The sequence below is a fragment of the Vitis riparia genome, chromosome 5 (assembly GCF_004353265.1).
Source record: "Vitis riparia cultivar Riparia Gloire de Montpellier isolate 1030 chromosome 5, EGFV_Vit.rip_1.0, whole genome shotgun sequence".
In the NCBI taxonomy this organism is placed as follows: domain Eukaryota; kingdom Viridiplantae; phylum Streptophyta; class Magnoliopsida; order Vitales; family Vitaceae; genus Vitis; species Vitis riparia.
In genome coordinates, this window is record NC_048435.1 from 2441410 (window position 1) to 2456652 (window position 15243).

General features: G+C 35.0%; 2 protein-coding genes and 1 pseudogene across 2 annotated transcripts; 1 reads left to right on the forward strand and 2 right to left on the reverse strand.

Annotated features, from left to right (window-relative positions):
- Positions 1-1558: 1558 nt before the first annotated feature.
- LOC117914439 (translationally-controlled tumor protein homolog) lies at positions 1559-3572 on the forward strand. Its single transcript, XM_034829786.1, has 5 exons — positions 1559-1672; positions 2472-2545; positions 2763-2888; positions 2992-3149; positions 3239-3572. The coding sequence occupies exons 1-5, from the start codon at positions 1645-1647 to the stop codon at positions 3354-3356; spliced, it is 504 nt and encodes a 167-aa protein (XP_034685677.1). The 5' UTR covers positions 1559-1644; the 3' UTR covers positions 3357-3572.
- A 324-nt stretch (positions 3573-3896) lies between these two features.
- Positions 3897-12650, reverse strand: LOC117914438 (26S proteasome regulatory subunit 6A homolog). Its single transcript, XM_034829785.1, has 10 exons — positions 12437-12650; positions 12226-12342; positions 10226-10333; positions 6849-7040; positions 6552-6743; positions 5950-6068; positions 5728-5815; positions 4977-5096; positions 4740-4880; positions 3897-4217 (listed from the first exon to the last, which is right to left on the reverse strand). Exons 1-10 carry the CDS (start codon positions 12551-12553, stop codon positions 4140-4142), a joined length of 1272 nt encoding a protein of 423 aa, XP_034685676.1. The 5' UTR covers positions 12554-12650; the 3' UTR covers positions 3897-4139.
- Positions 12651-13936: 1286 nt separating this feature from the next.
- LOC117914416 lies at positions 13937-14977 on the reverse strand (annotated as a pseudogene).
- Between the last annotated feature and the right edge of the window lie 266 nt (positions 14978-15243).

The following is a 15243-nucleotide window of genomic DNA, read 5'->3' on the forward strand; positions in this document are numbered from 1 at the left end:
GATAAAAATAATATTATTATTATTTTTATAATATAAGTGTAAAAATAAGAGCAGCATCATTTGGGCAACTCATCCTCGAGCTTAAGAGCAGCATCAATGCCCCCCATCATGACCAAACCTATAAACCAAACTTTGATATTAATTATCAATTTGAACTTTAACCATCTTATCTTAAAGCCAATTGATGATAGTTGTCATCAAAATTGCGTTAAGAAACCCCACTTAACCAATTTATCCTATTAATTTAAGGCAAAGCTCGTATTAAGTGATCAGGGTCACGATTCAACGAGTAATCCAAAACCAAAATGTATCTACAATTAATATGTGAGCTAGAATCTTATCATCTTAACAATAAATTCCAATCAAGGCAAACTTTTTACTAGAATCGGTACATGTATACTCGATATCGTGTTTTTACATGAAATATCTAAGCAAACCATTGTCAATACCTTATTTTTTTTAACCTTATACCATACTTCAAGCTTGAACTTTATCATCAAATAACGTGTTTTAGTATTGCTAATCTTTATATAGGTTTTGAACCATATGCATTGCTCTACGAGGGTGCTGTGCTCTACATGAATTTAGTTATTAAGAATAATTGTTCAATAATCGACATAATTTTTGAGAAGCAAATAACAAATTATAGTTTTAACTAAAATCACGAGCACGAGCACAATAAAGGAAGATTGAAATATACATGTCATCCTTTAAAAATAAATAAAAGCAATAAATACAAAGTCATAACAAATCAGACATCGCCAACAAGCGCTCTATTACAAATTAAAAACCAAATGTGATAATAAAAACTAGAAGCTCTATTACAAATTACAAACCAAACGTGATAATAAAAACTAGGATCTTAAGACTTTATTAGAAATGTAAATATTAGATATTTAAGTCCTATAAGTTCGTATAATCGACTTGGCTACTATCTATCAAACTATTCCTCTAGCAACCTATCACATAGTTATTATGGCATACATCACACAACACTGCCCCTAAGTAAAAAAATCTAAAACTATTCTCTAAAGCAATATATAAATAATAGTCAAACTCAAGCACCATAGAGTAAAAAGGTCGTCAAACTTAGGTACTATGACACAAACTAAATTCCAAACTCTATTACATTATCAAAAAATGCTTCTTAAGACAAGACAAAAAGATGGATGAACTTATGTTTTAAAACTTGATTAAAAATTAAGGTATTAATTTTTAAAATTTTTAATTTTTTTTAAAGATACAAGCTAATTCTATACTGTTTATATAAAAATTTTCACTTTTCATATAGAAGTTTATATTTTTAAAAATAAAAAAGTGACGTGTACCCAAAAAAAAGTACTTAAAATTTTTAAGCATAAAAGAAACTTATTTATTTTTATATATACACGTTAAAATATAATATGATTGGAAGTCTTGCGTGTGAAATCTACAATTAGGAATAAAAGTCAAAAGAGGAAAGGACTTGATTGGGAATTATAGAGAAAGAAAGACCTGTTTCCGTAAAATCAGGCCAAAACCCTCGTCTATAAATATCCATGGTCGAAGCAACAAACAAACCCTCTCGCTCTCTCACCGCTCCATCTCTCCCTGCGTTTTCGATTCTGCTTTTTGGAGCGATCAGAGAGAGACTTTGCTGCCACCATGCTTGTCTATCAGGATTTGCTCACCGGTAATCTCCTCTTTCTCTCTTTGTTTTCTGATTTAATACGCCTTCGATTTTATGCCTTTTAGGGTTTCTTTTTCTACTCCTAGATCTGTATTTGCTTTAGGGGTTTCCGGGCTGCTTTTTTTTATTTGATTGGTGATCTCTTTTATCTGATGTTCGATTCTTTGTTTTGAATGATCTGTTGTTTACTTTTAGTTTACCTGTTATTCGATTCTCGATTTTGATTGGTTTGCTGTTACCTTTGGGTTTACTTGCTATGTCTAGATCTGCTTTCTTAATTCTTGATTCTTTACAGATATAAAAGTAAAGTAAGCTTTTTGTATGGGGTTGTTTTAATCCTTTACAAAATATAGAAGGTAAACCTTTTGTATCGAGTTATTGGGTTCACTATTGGTGTTGCTGCTGCCTCTTGACGAGATAATTTGTCGAGTATCAGTATGCTTTTATCATTGGAAGCGTTTGATGAGTGTACACAATAACGAAATTGTCTATCTAGCTTGGTATCTGTACCACCCAATATTCTTGAAACTTACATATGCCTATGTTGTATGTATATGTAGTGTATGGAAACCCTTTTGCCTTTAATATCAAGTTGGCTGTTAAGTATTCACTGGATGTTTAGTTTTGCTATTGATGGTATATGCCTGATTCTGGCCCTATAGAAAAAGAAGAGGGGGGTGGGGGGTTAGGGTGGTTGTTGGGTTGGCACATCTTTGTTTTTCTATGTCCTGCATATCTGTTCATTTATGTGGACTGCTGTCATTCAGTTATTGATCATGAATGTATTCTTTGTTGTTTTCAGCTGATGAGCTTCTTTCCGACTCATTCCCATACAAGGAGCTCTTCAATGGAGCCCTCTGGGAAGTTGAAGGAAAGGTTAGCATATCTAACTTTGTGGTTCCCTTTATATTTGCTTCTTATATCATGGCGTGCAAAAGTTCACAATGCTGTCAAATTTTCAATTTGAGTCCTAGAGTCTCGAATATTAAAGATAATATATACTCTAAAAACGTGTTATAGCTAATCCTATATTGGTTATTAAATCATGTTAGTGTCTAATGTTACAATTTATGTATTACATGGTTTATTCCAGTGGGTTGTTCAAGGAGCCATTGATGTAGACATTGGTGCAAATCCTTCGGCTGAAGGTGGTGACGAAGAGGGTGTTGATGATCAAACTGTCAAAGTGGTTGACATTGTTGACACATTTAGGCTTCAGGTTGGTGCTGCCCGCTAATCTATATTTTAATTTTTGAAAGAGGACATTGAATATATAAAGTAGCAATTAGAATCTGACAAGTAATGAGATGTTCCTTTTACAGGAGCAACCACCATTTGACAAGAAGCAGTTTGTCACTTACATGAAGAGATACATCAAGTTGTTGACACCTAAGCTCGAGGGGGAGAAGCAAGAGGAATTCAAGAAAAACATTGAGGGAGCAACTAAGTTCCTGCTGTCAAAGCTCAGTGATCTTCAATTTTTTGTCGGAGTGTTTATTTGGTTGACTCTGATGGCCTTCACTCTTTTGTAATTTATGGATAAGCTCCTTACTGAGTCTTTTTTTACAGTTTTGTCGGAGAGAGCATGCATGATGATGGCTCCCTGGTATTTGCTTACTACAAGGATGGAGCCACTGACCCAACATTTTTGTACTTCGGCCATGGGTTGAAGGAGATCAAGTGTTAAGCAAGCACTGGGCCTCATAAGACTTAAAGGACAAGTTGCATGCTGTAGTTCTAGTTTTTATGTGTCGATGACTAAAGAGGCATCAAGCCTAGTGTTTTGGGTTTTGGTGTTATTTTCTTATTATGACAGCTCTTTTTATTTATTTTTATGAGTGTTCCAGGTTTGATTGAGAAAATAAACTAATTATTTGGTGTGGACTTAAATGTTTTTGGCATATATCCTTAATTCTGGTCCTTTAAATGAATGGCGGCCTAATCCTCATGGGGAGCTCAGACCGGAGATATTACTGAAATGAGAACGAAACAATCATGGGTTTTATTTATGTTTTGTCTGTCATGTGGTTGATACAACATGTCGAAATGTGGTTGATCAACTCAACGATGCTCTAGGTTGCACTAGAAGGTTGCTAACTGTGGTGCATTTGGACTAGGGTATGGACTCCAAGTTATACTCACCGTCCAACAACCTGGTATAATAAGCTATTTGTAGGTATCATAGCCATGCTTTGCAAATCTGCCCGTCCAAAATCAGGGGAAACAGTTGCCACAAAAACTGATTTAGGTTGAAATTTGACAATTCTTTTCTGAGCATGCCTCACAATTAAAATTTTATCCTCAGTGAGTACAGAAGAAGCACAATTGAAGCGAAGGGTATGCATTCTTTTCTGACAAGATACTCTTCATAGTGATAGTCGTACACAGAAACAATAACTAGATTCATGCAAATATGGCGAAGCAAATGGGGCCTCGGTCATGATCCTCTTGATAGAGAACAAACGTGAACTTATGCATAATAGTTTAAACTGGATTTCTTTTTGGCCTGTACTTGAATAATACCTTCATTGAAGTCTTCGTGGATCACCTGGAACAAACAAATAGCAAGTGATTGTTGCTTCAGTTGCTTTCAAATTGCTCCAAATAGAAAATATCAAGAAATGCCAAAATATTCTTCATGTAGTCTCTAAATAAAAACATAAATTCAGGAAAAGTGCATCAGGTGATGTGTGCCTCGTGAAGTTAAGTCATTTAAGGGTATAATCATAAAAATCATTTGATCACCCAGCTAGGATCTCAATTGGGACCTTCCATGTAGGTCAGCCTGGGAATGCCTAGAATTATGTTGCATAGGCAAAAATAGAAACCAGCAACCTACTGCAACTTCCATTTCACCATGAAGATGGTGAAAGGTGGAAAGAGTAATGGGATGAGCACCATTACTATGTTTTGTACCTACAAGAACTAGGGACCGATGACTTCACTATATGGCTTCAAAGAAGTGGGCAGCCAATTCAACCAGAAAAGGAACAATAAAAAAGGATGACCTAAATCAAGGCCACAAGATGAGGTGATGATGAAAAAACAGTCGAGGAATTTAAATAGCTACCTCAGTTGCATCTCGACGGAGAGCTAACATGCCTGCCTCCACACAAACAGCTTTCAGCTGTGCTCCATTGAAATCATCTGTTGAACGAGCCAGTTCCTCAAAATTTACATCTGGGTGTACATTCATTTTCCTTGAATGGATCTGCATACATAGGAAAACATCCAAAAAGACTTACAAGAGTGGTAAATATAGATGCAAAAAATTTCAGACAAAGGACTACTGCCAGTACAGTCTCACCTGCAAAATTCTTGCTCTTGCATCTTCAGAAGGATGAGGGAACTCAATTTTTCGGTCTAAACGACCAGAACGCATGAGAGCAGGATCCAGGATATCAGCCCTGTTTGTTGCTGCTATGACCTGCAGTTTGTCAAGGAGTGATCAAATACACAATTGATTGGCAATTAAACCAACAAAGAAGTTGATATGAAAATTTTACTTTTCATTCTCATGCAACTTATGTTGTTTAGCTGCGATTTGCAAGTTCTAAATACCAACTAGAAGATAGAAACATAACAAACAACCTCCTAAAAGATAGATGCAGCAGAAATTAGGATGACCAAATGATTCTTCTTGTTTTGCTCTTCTTATTTTTATCATTTTTCATGGATGAACAATTTTAAAAAGAATATCCCTGAATCCAAAAGTCAAATAGCATCCTTGTTTATCACATTGACAAATCCCTAGGTAGTGCCAATCCGAAACTCAGATTTCCAGTTGCAATGCCTCAGGACACTTGTTTCATCTCTGAGGAACAATAGAAGAAAAAGTACACTTCGATAAAGTAAAATTACAATTAACCAACGTAGCTTTTGGCATTCCACCTGCTACCATGAGAATATAAACCGAAACTTCATTCATTGAAAATTTCTCAACAATAAAGCAGCACAGCGTTGCAAGTGAGCCCAATACTACACTATGGAAGTGTTATATAGCCAGCCAGGAGCACATGGTCCAGTGCCGGCTATTAAAAATGGTCAGAATACATTACCTTTATACGGTCATCACTACTAAAACCATCAAGCTGATTGAGCAATTCCAACATTGTTCGCTGCACTTCTCTATCTCCACTCACCTCACTGTAGTAAAATAACACAAGAACAACAATCAGTGAACACTTCTTAAAAAACAGCACTCCCCATTGGTTGTACTGTAATGCATCTCCGTCAAATTTGTAAAGAGCAACTAATTTGCAAGATAGAACATGAGATACCTATCAAAACGCTTCGTGCCAATGGCATCAATTTCATCAATGAAAATGATACATGGGGATTTCTCTTTTGCAAGCTGGAATGCATCTCGAACAAGTTTTGCACCATCCCCTATGAACATCTGGATGCATTACAAGCAGATAATTAATGTTGTCATATGGATAAATGGCAAATAGTAACAATTCTCATGGACAGTCACAACTTTTACAATTGGAACCAATCATATTCACTATATCAAGACCAGGGTTTGTTTTCAACTTTTGTGAAAGGAAGATATTCTTCCACCATGAGGAGATATTTATCATAAATATTGTATACTCAAATAATTTTCAAATTCAAATTTAAAAACTGAGCACAGATAGCTTGAGCATTGATGTGAGGGAAGAAGAACAAAGAACACTAACAAGTCTAACAAGTTATTCTTAACCAACTAAAAATGAAAATAAATTTCAGAGTCAAACTTAAAGGATAGCAAACAAGAAACAGAGTGAACTATTGAGCATTCTCTGGATTACCAATGCTCAATTTGAAAATCATCAAAGAAATTTAAAACACACACACACACACGATCATGCTGTAAGATATTTTCATGTTGGACACTGACCTGGACAAGTTGTGGACCGGCTAGCTTCAGAAAAGTGGCATTTGTCTGTGCAGCACAAGCACGAGCCATTAATGTTTTGCCAGTCCCTGGAGGCCCATACAAAAGCACTCCCTTGGGTGGCCGAATTCCTAGTTTCTGGAATCGCTCTTTGTGAGTCATGGGCAGAACAATTGCCTCAACGAGTTCCTGGATCTGTTACAAAAGTGCATTTATCAAAAGAAACAACTACGAAGAATCTGGCATGTAACAAGAACCCTGGGGAATCCCTCTATGAAATATGTTCAGTCCAAAACTCACCTGCTTCTCCAGACCCCCAATGTCATTGTAATCTTCAGTTGGCTTTTCATCGACTTCCATAGCCTTTACTCGAGAATCATATTCAGACGGAAGAGTGTCCAAGATCAGGTAGCTATCTTTATTCACCCCAACCAAGTCACCAGGTTTCAGCTTATCAGGGTCAACAAGGCCAACAACAGGCAAAAAGATCGTCTGCAATTTGGAATGAAAGTTAGACAAGCATGTTGATATTATTTATAAACATAGTATCATGAAAAACATAAACCACGCACAAAGTGAATGAATTCTATTCCAAACAACATTATTGAGGGTAACAAGAATGGCTTTGATTTTATAGCAAGAAAGCACAATGCAAGAATAAGTGCAGCTAAACAATCCATACCTGCATCCAATTGAAGTTACTATTAGAAGTCCTAATTACAATTCATGGTTGTAAAAACTGGTTCAATCGCTAGCCGGTTACAGTTCTGGTTCGGTCTAGCTAATTGAGCTGACCAAGGGTTGAACCGATAGTCAGACCGGTTGAACCGGAGGTCGGACCAGACGAACCAGTCGATTCAACTTTTTTTTTTTTAAGCCAAAAAAACATTTTGGTGCATTTTGCACCAAAACGACAACATTTCCTAAGGGAACTGGATCACTCTATGAGGAGCCCATCCAACCCATTTGTCATCAAACCCAATAAGCTTTTAGTCTTACAAGTTAATGATTCTTGCATGCTTTTTATATCCCACAATCCCTATATATATATATATATATATATATATTTATCCATTTTCGATGTGGGATTAGTTAGTAAGAAGAAAAAAATTTTGAGCTTGGGACCTTCAGGTGTAAAAATTGAAGCTTAACTATTAAGTAATGAAACTTCTTCATTGTATTATATTTGCAAATAAAAATATATGACAAAATTAATATTTTTTTTTTCAAATTTTTATTGTATAAAAGTATAAAACACTTTCACATTTATTTTTATAATAATTATACAATGTAATTAAAATATAAATTAATTAATATAATGATTTCAAAATAATAAAATACAAAAGACATGCAAATAAAATTGAATATTGTAATTTTTTTTCATTTTAAATATATCTTTATATTAAATATTATAAATGTTCTATTTAATAAAATTTAAAATATTAATATATTTATATTTCTCTTCATCATTTAATTTGATATGTCAAATATAAAAATGAAATATTATTAAAAATTTTAATTATATATAATTTTAATTTCTTATAATTATTTAAAATTTTATATAATATATAAATTATTATTTATGATGTCACTGGTTCGACCGCAGTCCGACCACCAGTCCAACTAGTAAACTGTAAATCAGTAACTTTTCCGGTTCAATCATTGGTCCGATTCTGAAAACATTGTTACAATTTTATTTGTACAATTTCGATTGTGCCCTTTTTTTTTAAGCTGCTTCTTAGTACCATTTTTACTTTATCTTGCCTATCAACTAAAGAAAAGCACAAGGGCAATGCATGATATCTAATGATAAGATAGTTAGCCCTCTGTGCTTTCAAGTTTTTAATCTTCTAGGTTCAAAACTGTAAAAACACAATCAGTCAAGTCGAAATATAATGAACGGCGCCTTCTACTTCCCACTGTCAGTAATAGAATCTGAATTGAAATTAACTCTATCAATAGAAGCATAAGCATTAAAGATTTTGGTAGAAGATGAGCATGAGGTGATATATGAGTATATCAACAGCCTAGCATAAATTTTTTCTTTTTTTTTTTTGATAGGTAAATATCATCAGGCTAGCATAAATGAAACAATTGTTTTATGCCAAAACTCTCGAAGTCACCCAACCATATCCAATGCCAAAATACTTGTTATTTACTAACGCTTCATTCACAATGATGAACCCAAATCTGGATTTTCAAATTAATAGTAAAAAAATATATAAATATGTTTCTGATATAGATAAGCAACTATAAAAACCTATCAAAGAAGAAGAGAGACATATATTGTAAAAAGCACAAGGCATTGGGCAAAGGTCTCCTAGAGCCTAGCACAAGGTGCAATCCAATATGTATATCTGATTGAAGTACCGTGCACTCTAAGGTGCATGCAAAATTTTATAAAATATTGCAAATTTAGACATACTCACATCATCATCATCATCATCATAATAATAACAATAAAATCAAGATTTAAGCATTAAAAAAAAATCAATAACAACAACAACAATGATAATGGTGATAATGATTCAAGACTTGAGAATCTAAAAAAAGCCTTCAAAAAAAATAATGAAATCCAGAGCTCACAAAATTCATATCTTAGCACCGATCAAATTAAGAATAGCTCAAAAATTCATAATTGTAGCACTAATCAAATTCAAATAGCTCACAATACAAAATTTATACTTTAGCACTAATTAAATTCAGAAATCAATTCCTATATAAATATAGCAGGGAAAAAAGCTATCCTCCCTCAGAGATCAATTTTGATTTTCAGCATTAATTACGGAATCAATGTTGATTACCTTCAGAAATCAATTCATATTTAAAAAGAATAAAAAACTCTTCGTCTTAAAAAAAAAAAAAAAGTTTAAAAAACTGAAATTGCGCTAACAAACACACAAAAAGAAAAAAAAAAAAAAACCCCAAAGACATGGGAGAGTGGAAGTCGTGCAGCCATAGAGCCTAGGTACGTGACATGTGTCCTGTTCCTCCTGGTCTTCTTCTGTTTTGCACTTTTGTCCATGGGAGATGAAGACCTCAGCTAAGGAAGACAATGGGTTGGGTTTATGTATCAATACACAAAATGACATCATTTTGCTCTCTCTACAAAAAAGGCTAAAATTTGCCCTGTTCTGTACCAACATGTTGTCATTTTATGCCAGTCTAAAACAGAATAATAATAATATGGAAGGCAGGCTGAAGAGCCTGGCAGAGTAGCATGCCCTTTTGTGCCTAAGCTTTGCCTCAACCAGGCAAGTCTCAACGGCGACTGTACGACATCACCTCATGCTGCCTCATGCCTAAGCATTCCTTTCACAACAGTTGATGAGACAACTATTATGCAAACCTAACCCCCCCCCCCCCAAAAAAAAAAGAAAAGGAAAGAAAAAAATGCAAAGAACCACAAAAAGATGTAGCAAATACACAAATATAAATTGGAAAAAAGTGAATTGATTAACCAAAATTCTGAAAATAAATCTAATAGAGTTCAGAATATTTTTCAATTCATTAGTGTCACATCATCAAACCTATTACACAGCAAAAGAAATTGTACGTATCAAAAGTGTGACAGATAGAAGAGAAGATGGCTCTAATTTTACTAATAATGAAATCACCAACTCTTACTATGTGGTTAAACCCAAGCGATATTGAAGAAAAAAGATATGCTGGTTCACCTGGCGTGTAGAGGTTTTCAACACAACACATTTTCCTTTTCTTTGAGAGTCAAGATCAACGTTAGCGCCATCTTCTTCAGCTTCATCTTCTGGGTTCATTTCCAAAATCTAAAACACCAACAAACTGTAGTTAAATATTTACCAAAAATAAAATATAAACAAATACACTGGGTGTTAATAAAGCAATAGCAGCAACAGGAGGTGCAGAACATAGAAATTTAAAGGGGAAGAACCAAAATTTGGATCTGGCAACAGAACAGTTGGATTTTCTAATTTTGAGAATGATGGGACATTTCAGCTCCCTGAGAATAACTAAAATAAAGCTTCTCGAGATAGCACACAAGATGGTCAATCACTTTCCAATCTGGTGTTTGGAATTAAGACTCGTAAGTTCAAGTATTAAACTACAAACTGTGATAAAAGGTGTGCAGCGAAGCTGCATCAGAAGAGAGTGATCAGCATTACATGCCTTTCTGAAACCTTCTAACACTTAGATATTCTTTTTCCTGTACTAGAAACCATTGTTTATTGTATTTAATTAGAACTAAACCAATTTATTTGTCTTACCTCATATAACACATTACATTTATTTTTTCATAAATTTTGATAGGTAAATAAAGCATGATATAAAAATCCCACCAAAGGTCATAGGATGCATACAATGGTGGCTAAAAGGCACAAAAAAAAAACTACTCTTTCCCTCAGCAAAACCCACTCAATCTATAAAACAAACTAAAGTCATTGTAGTTTCATCTATGTACCACACAAAAAGATTGCTAAGAAAAGTATTTTTCAGTCTTTGATCATAATGGTTCTCATTTTCAAAATTTCTTCCTTTCCTTCCAAATTGTCTAAAAAATACACAAGAGGACAGCTCTCTACAAAATCAAATAAAGTCATTGTATTTTCATCCATGTTCAACTTAGCCCACATAAAACGACTGCTAAGAAAAGTGTTCTTCAGTCTTTGATCATAATGCTTCTTATTTTCAAAAGATCTTTGATTCCTTTCAAAAAAAAATTAACACACAAGAGAGTAAAAGACCCATGCCATCCTAAGAACGTCTCTCTGATTGTGGCATACATCATCTAGAATATGCCAACCAAAGAAAACACCAACAGCCATAAAATCTTGGTCTTGGCACATTGAAGAAAGATGTTATCAATAGATTCTTACTTGTCTTCACAAAGAAAGCCTTTGTTTACCAAACACCACCCTCTCCTTTGGAGTTTCCCAACTAGCCTCCCAAGAAAAAAAATCTCGCTTTAGATAGAACCAAAAAGTTCCATGATATATGCATTGGAAAAAGGATTGATCTCCCCAGCTCCAAGACATAGTACAGTGATTTTCCAGAGAAAGTCTCATTCTTTCCTCTCCATTTCTACTCAAACCCTTCCTTGCAGCTTTACATTATCTAGCTCCCAATCATTTGGATGCCCAGAGAGACAAGGATTCCAAAAACCCCTTTCACTTGTCTGGACCATAAGTCCGCCACCCATGCATTGACTTTCCAAAGTTAGGACTAAATATAGGGCCTTTTTTTTTTTATAGTACACAACTGAAACACACCCTTTTGAAATTCCTGGCTTTGCAAGTAAAGATCACAAATCATCTTCATTTGAGTTAATGTTTGCACAAAATACAAAAACCAAAATGCACATGTAAGCAAACACTCACTCTATTTCCCCAAAACTGTTAAAGATTTGCATTGAATTAGCATTCTGGAAGCAGTTTCTTGCTTTGAACATTGGAAGTTACCAAAAAAGTAGAAGTTCTCGAAAATAATTTTGCGGCAGCTGCTGATCATAATCACACAAGCCCTCTCTGGCTCAGGCCAAATTACACAGTTAAATTTGGGTTTCCCATTTGCAGATGATACATTTCGCAGAAATTATCCATTTGTTTCAAAATAGAAGTTTTTCGCACTGCCCCATTTTATCTCCACTGATACTACGAAAATAAACTTTTCAGTCAAAACAAACGGAGCCAAGAAAAATCACCTCAACGATGTTCCCAACAAGGTAGGGTAGCTGCTTGTTGAGCTTGATCTTCTCTTGATTCTCCTTTATTTTTTCTTTGAACGATTCCAACTCCAGATTCGTTCTCTGCAACTCTTCCTTCAAGTAGGAAAAAAAAAATAGAGGAAAAAAATCGATCAATCAATCACTAATGGATTAAATGAGCATTTGACAAGGCGTTGAGAGATCTAACCTTGAGGATTCGAATCTCATTATCAAGGAGACGGGAAGCTCTAGCAATGTCGTCAGTGGACATCGAAGCGAGCTGGTCGTCTTCGAAGCTACTGTCTTCAACCATAGCGGAAGCCATTGAAATTCACCGTTTTGCTTCAGATGTAGAGAGACAAGGGTTTTCCAAGCTTTCGAGTCTTCACTCTTCACAGGTTGTCCCTTTCTTGGAGAGCAATCTGCCCTATAAAACGGACCTTTTTCTACTGGAGGCCGAAACGCTGCGTTTTATCTCTTGAAGAAAGTTTTGCATGTTGAATGGCAAAACGGCGCATTTCCAGGGGATGAGATATCGAAGCGGAGGAAAGATATGTGTTAGATTTGAGAAATAATAATAATATTATTATTATTAATCTAGAAAAATCAAAATATTATTTGAGAAATATTATTATAAATTCAAAATATTTGAGAATAATTTAGAAGATTCAATGTATGTACACCCCATTAGCCTAGAAAATCCAACACATCCAACACATTCATGCTAGAGTTCTTCTTTTTGGGATAGAAAAATAATCAAATGCTTCTATAAAATTTACAAAAATTCCCACTTCAAATATAAAAAATAAAATTGTACTATCATTTTTTTTTATATATTTATTGAAATTTTTTTGTTGTCGTTACCCAATGACTAAAACACACTACTCACTACTCACTAATTTTCCCTTCCATAAAATTATTACCCATTAATATTTATTATAACAGCTTGCATTATGGGTAAGTAATATAGTGTATTATGTGTTTTAAAATACATTTATATAATTAAAAAAAAATTATAAACATTCTCCCTCTAGTCAATGTATGGCTCAATGTACAATATCACTATTACCCTTAAAGATGGATATTACAATTTCTCGTCCAAAATGTCAACATAATTACCCTTAAAAATTGATACCACAATCATCCTTAAAAGGGGCTTATATAATTATGAGGAATTTTAATATTATAACAGTTTAATCTCCTTCGTAAATCTCACGAACTTGAACTTCATTTAGTTTTGTAAGTTTATTATCAAAATTTTTTAAAGATATTGTAAGTTTAGTTTTGAAGATTATTGTGAATAATTTTTCAGTCCAATGTATAAGATATTCTATTTCATTAATATGCATTATTTTATTTTTCATATGAAACCATAGTACACAAAATAGTGAAAAAGTGTTTTTGTTGTTGTGGGATAAGAAGCCTTCAGATCTTAATACATTCGGAGCTATTAGAGCACGATCCACTTTTTGGGAATACAAGTGGAAGCAATAACAATAACATTTCTGATGGAATGTCTTTCATAAATTTGAAGAGATAATTCACTGATAGGTGAGGGATAAGTAATTTGTTTGATTCACATTCAGATGATGAATGTTTGAAATCTATATCATGCAAATAGACATTGCTTTTGCTGATTGGGGGTGGTGGTGGGGGAGGAATAATTGGGTCATTCTCTAAGCAAATAATTATAATTTCAGACTTCATCCCCAGTAAAAAGTACTGACAGATATAATTCTCCGTTGAATGGGCTGAAAAGGCCTCTGCAACAACAGAGGAAATGGTCCACAAAAATACATGGAATCCACAATACATACAAGTATAAAATCATTCAGAGGGAATGGGTAGCTCAGTACTTGGGCTTCTTCACGATCATGACAGTGCAATGAGCATGATGAGCGCAGTAGTCGCTTACGCTGCCTAGAACCGCCCTGCACCCAATTGAGATTTCACCTTAACTCTCATTCTCAAACATGATCAATATTAGACGACGTCAAAGAAAAAAATATAAAGTGTAGTAGGACCACCTCTTTAGAGCTCCATAGCCATGGCTTCCCACAACCAGAATGAATGCATGGTGCATATTGACAGCGTCGCATATTATGCTTCTAGCGTCGCCTTCCATTACACTCACTGTCACATCCTCCACCTGCATAGAAACCGGCCGGACAAGGATTAATTCCTCAAAAAAGTTTAAGGCCATATGAAGAAACCCATTAAACTACGAAATGAGACGTTACTGATTTGCTGTTGCACATCTGCTTTGCCTTGTCAACAATCCTAGCAGCCGCCTTCTTCAGATCAGAATCCACATGGGCTATAATATCAGGTAACCCTGCAGTGAAGAACACCAAACGCTCATATTTCTACCAAAATGACGTCGTTTCAACATTTCTGAAGCATTTTTCTTTGCTTTTTCAAGCTTGGGACATTTTCTCCGTTTGGTTGCTGAGAAAAAGGTGAGAAAAATGGACCCATTTCCATCCAGTGTTTTGTTCGGTTCCATTCTTTTTCCTGAGAACCAAACGGAGAAAAGACGATAGCTTTACCGGGTCCGGCGAACCCGACAACGGAAGACGCTGGGGGCGAGCGTAAACGATGACAAGTTTGAAAGGCTTGGTTTGGGGGGATGAGAAGAAATGATCGAGAGTCCATTCGAGAGCGTAGAAGCTGTGAGAGCTGTCGTCGATGCCGATCACTAGCACAGGTCTCTCCGTGGTCTCCATGGAAGAAAGCAAAAATGCTTGAAAATGACCCGTTCCCAAAAACGACGGCGTTTTAAGAATCGCTGAACGCTGACCGTGTCGAGGAGACTGGCTTCCGTATTTTAAGCTGCGCCCCACGTGATGAACGAACGATAGAGGTTCAAGGATCATTGGACGGCTATGATTTATTATACTAAAATAGGCAACTGACTCGGTCTATGGTACACAAAAAAACTGACCATCTCGATTGATTTAGGGTACATTAAAAAAGGGGATGATATTTGAATGGATTTAGTCTGATGGACAGCGA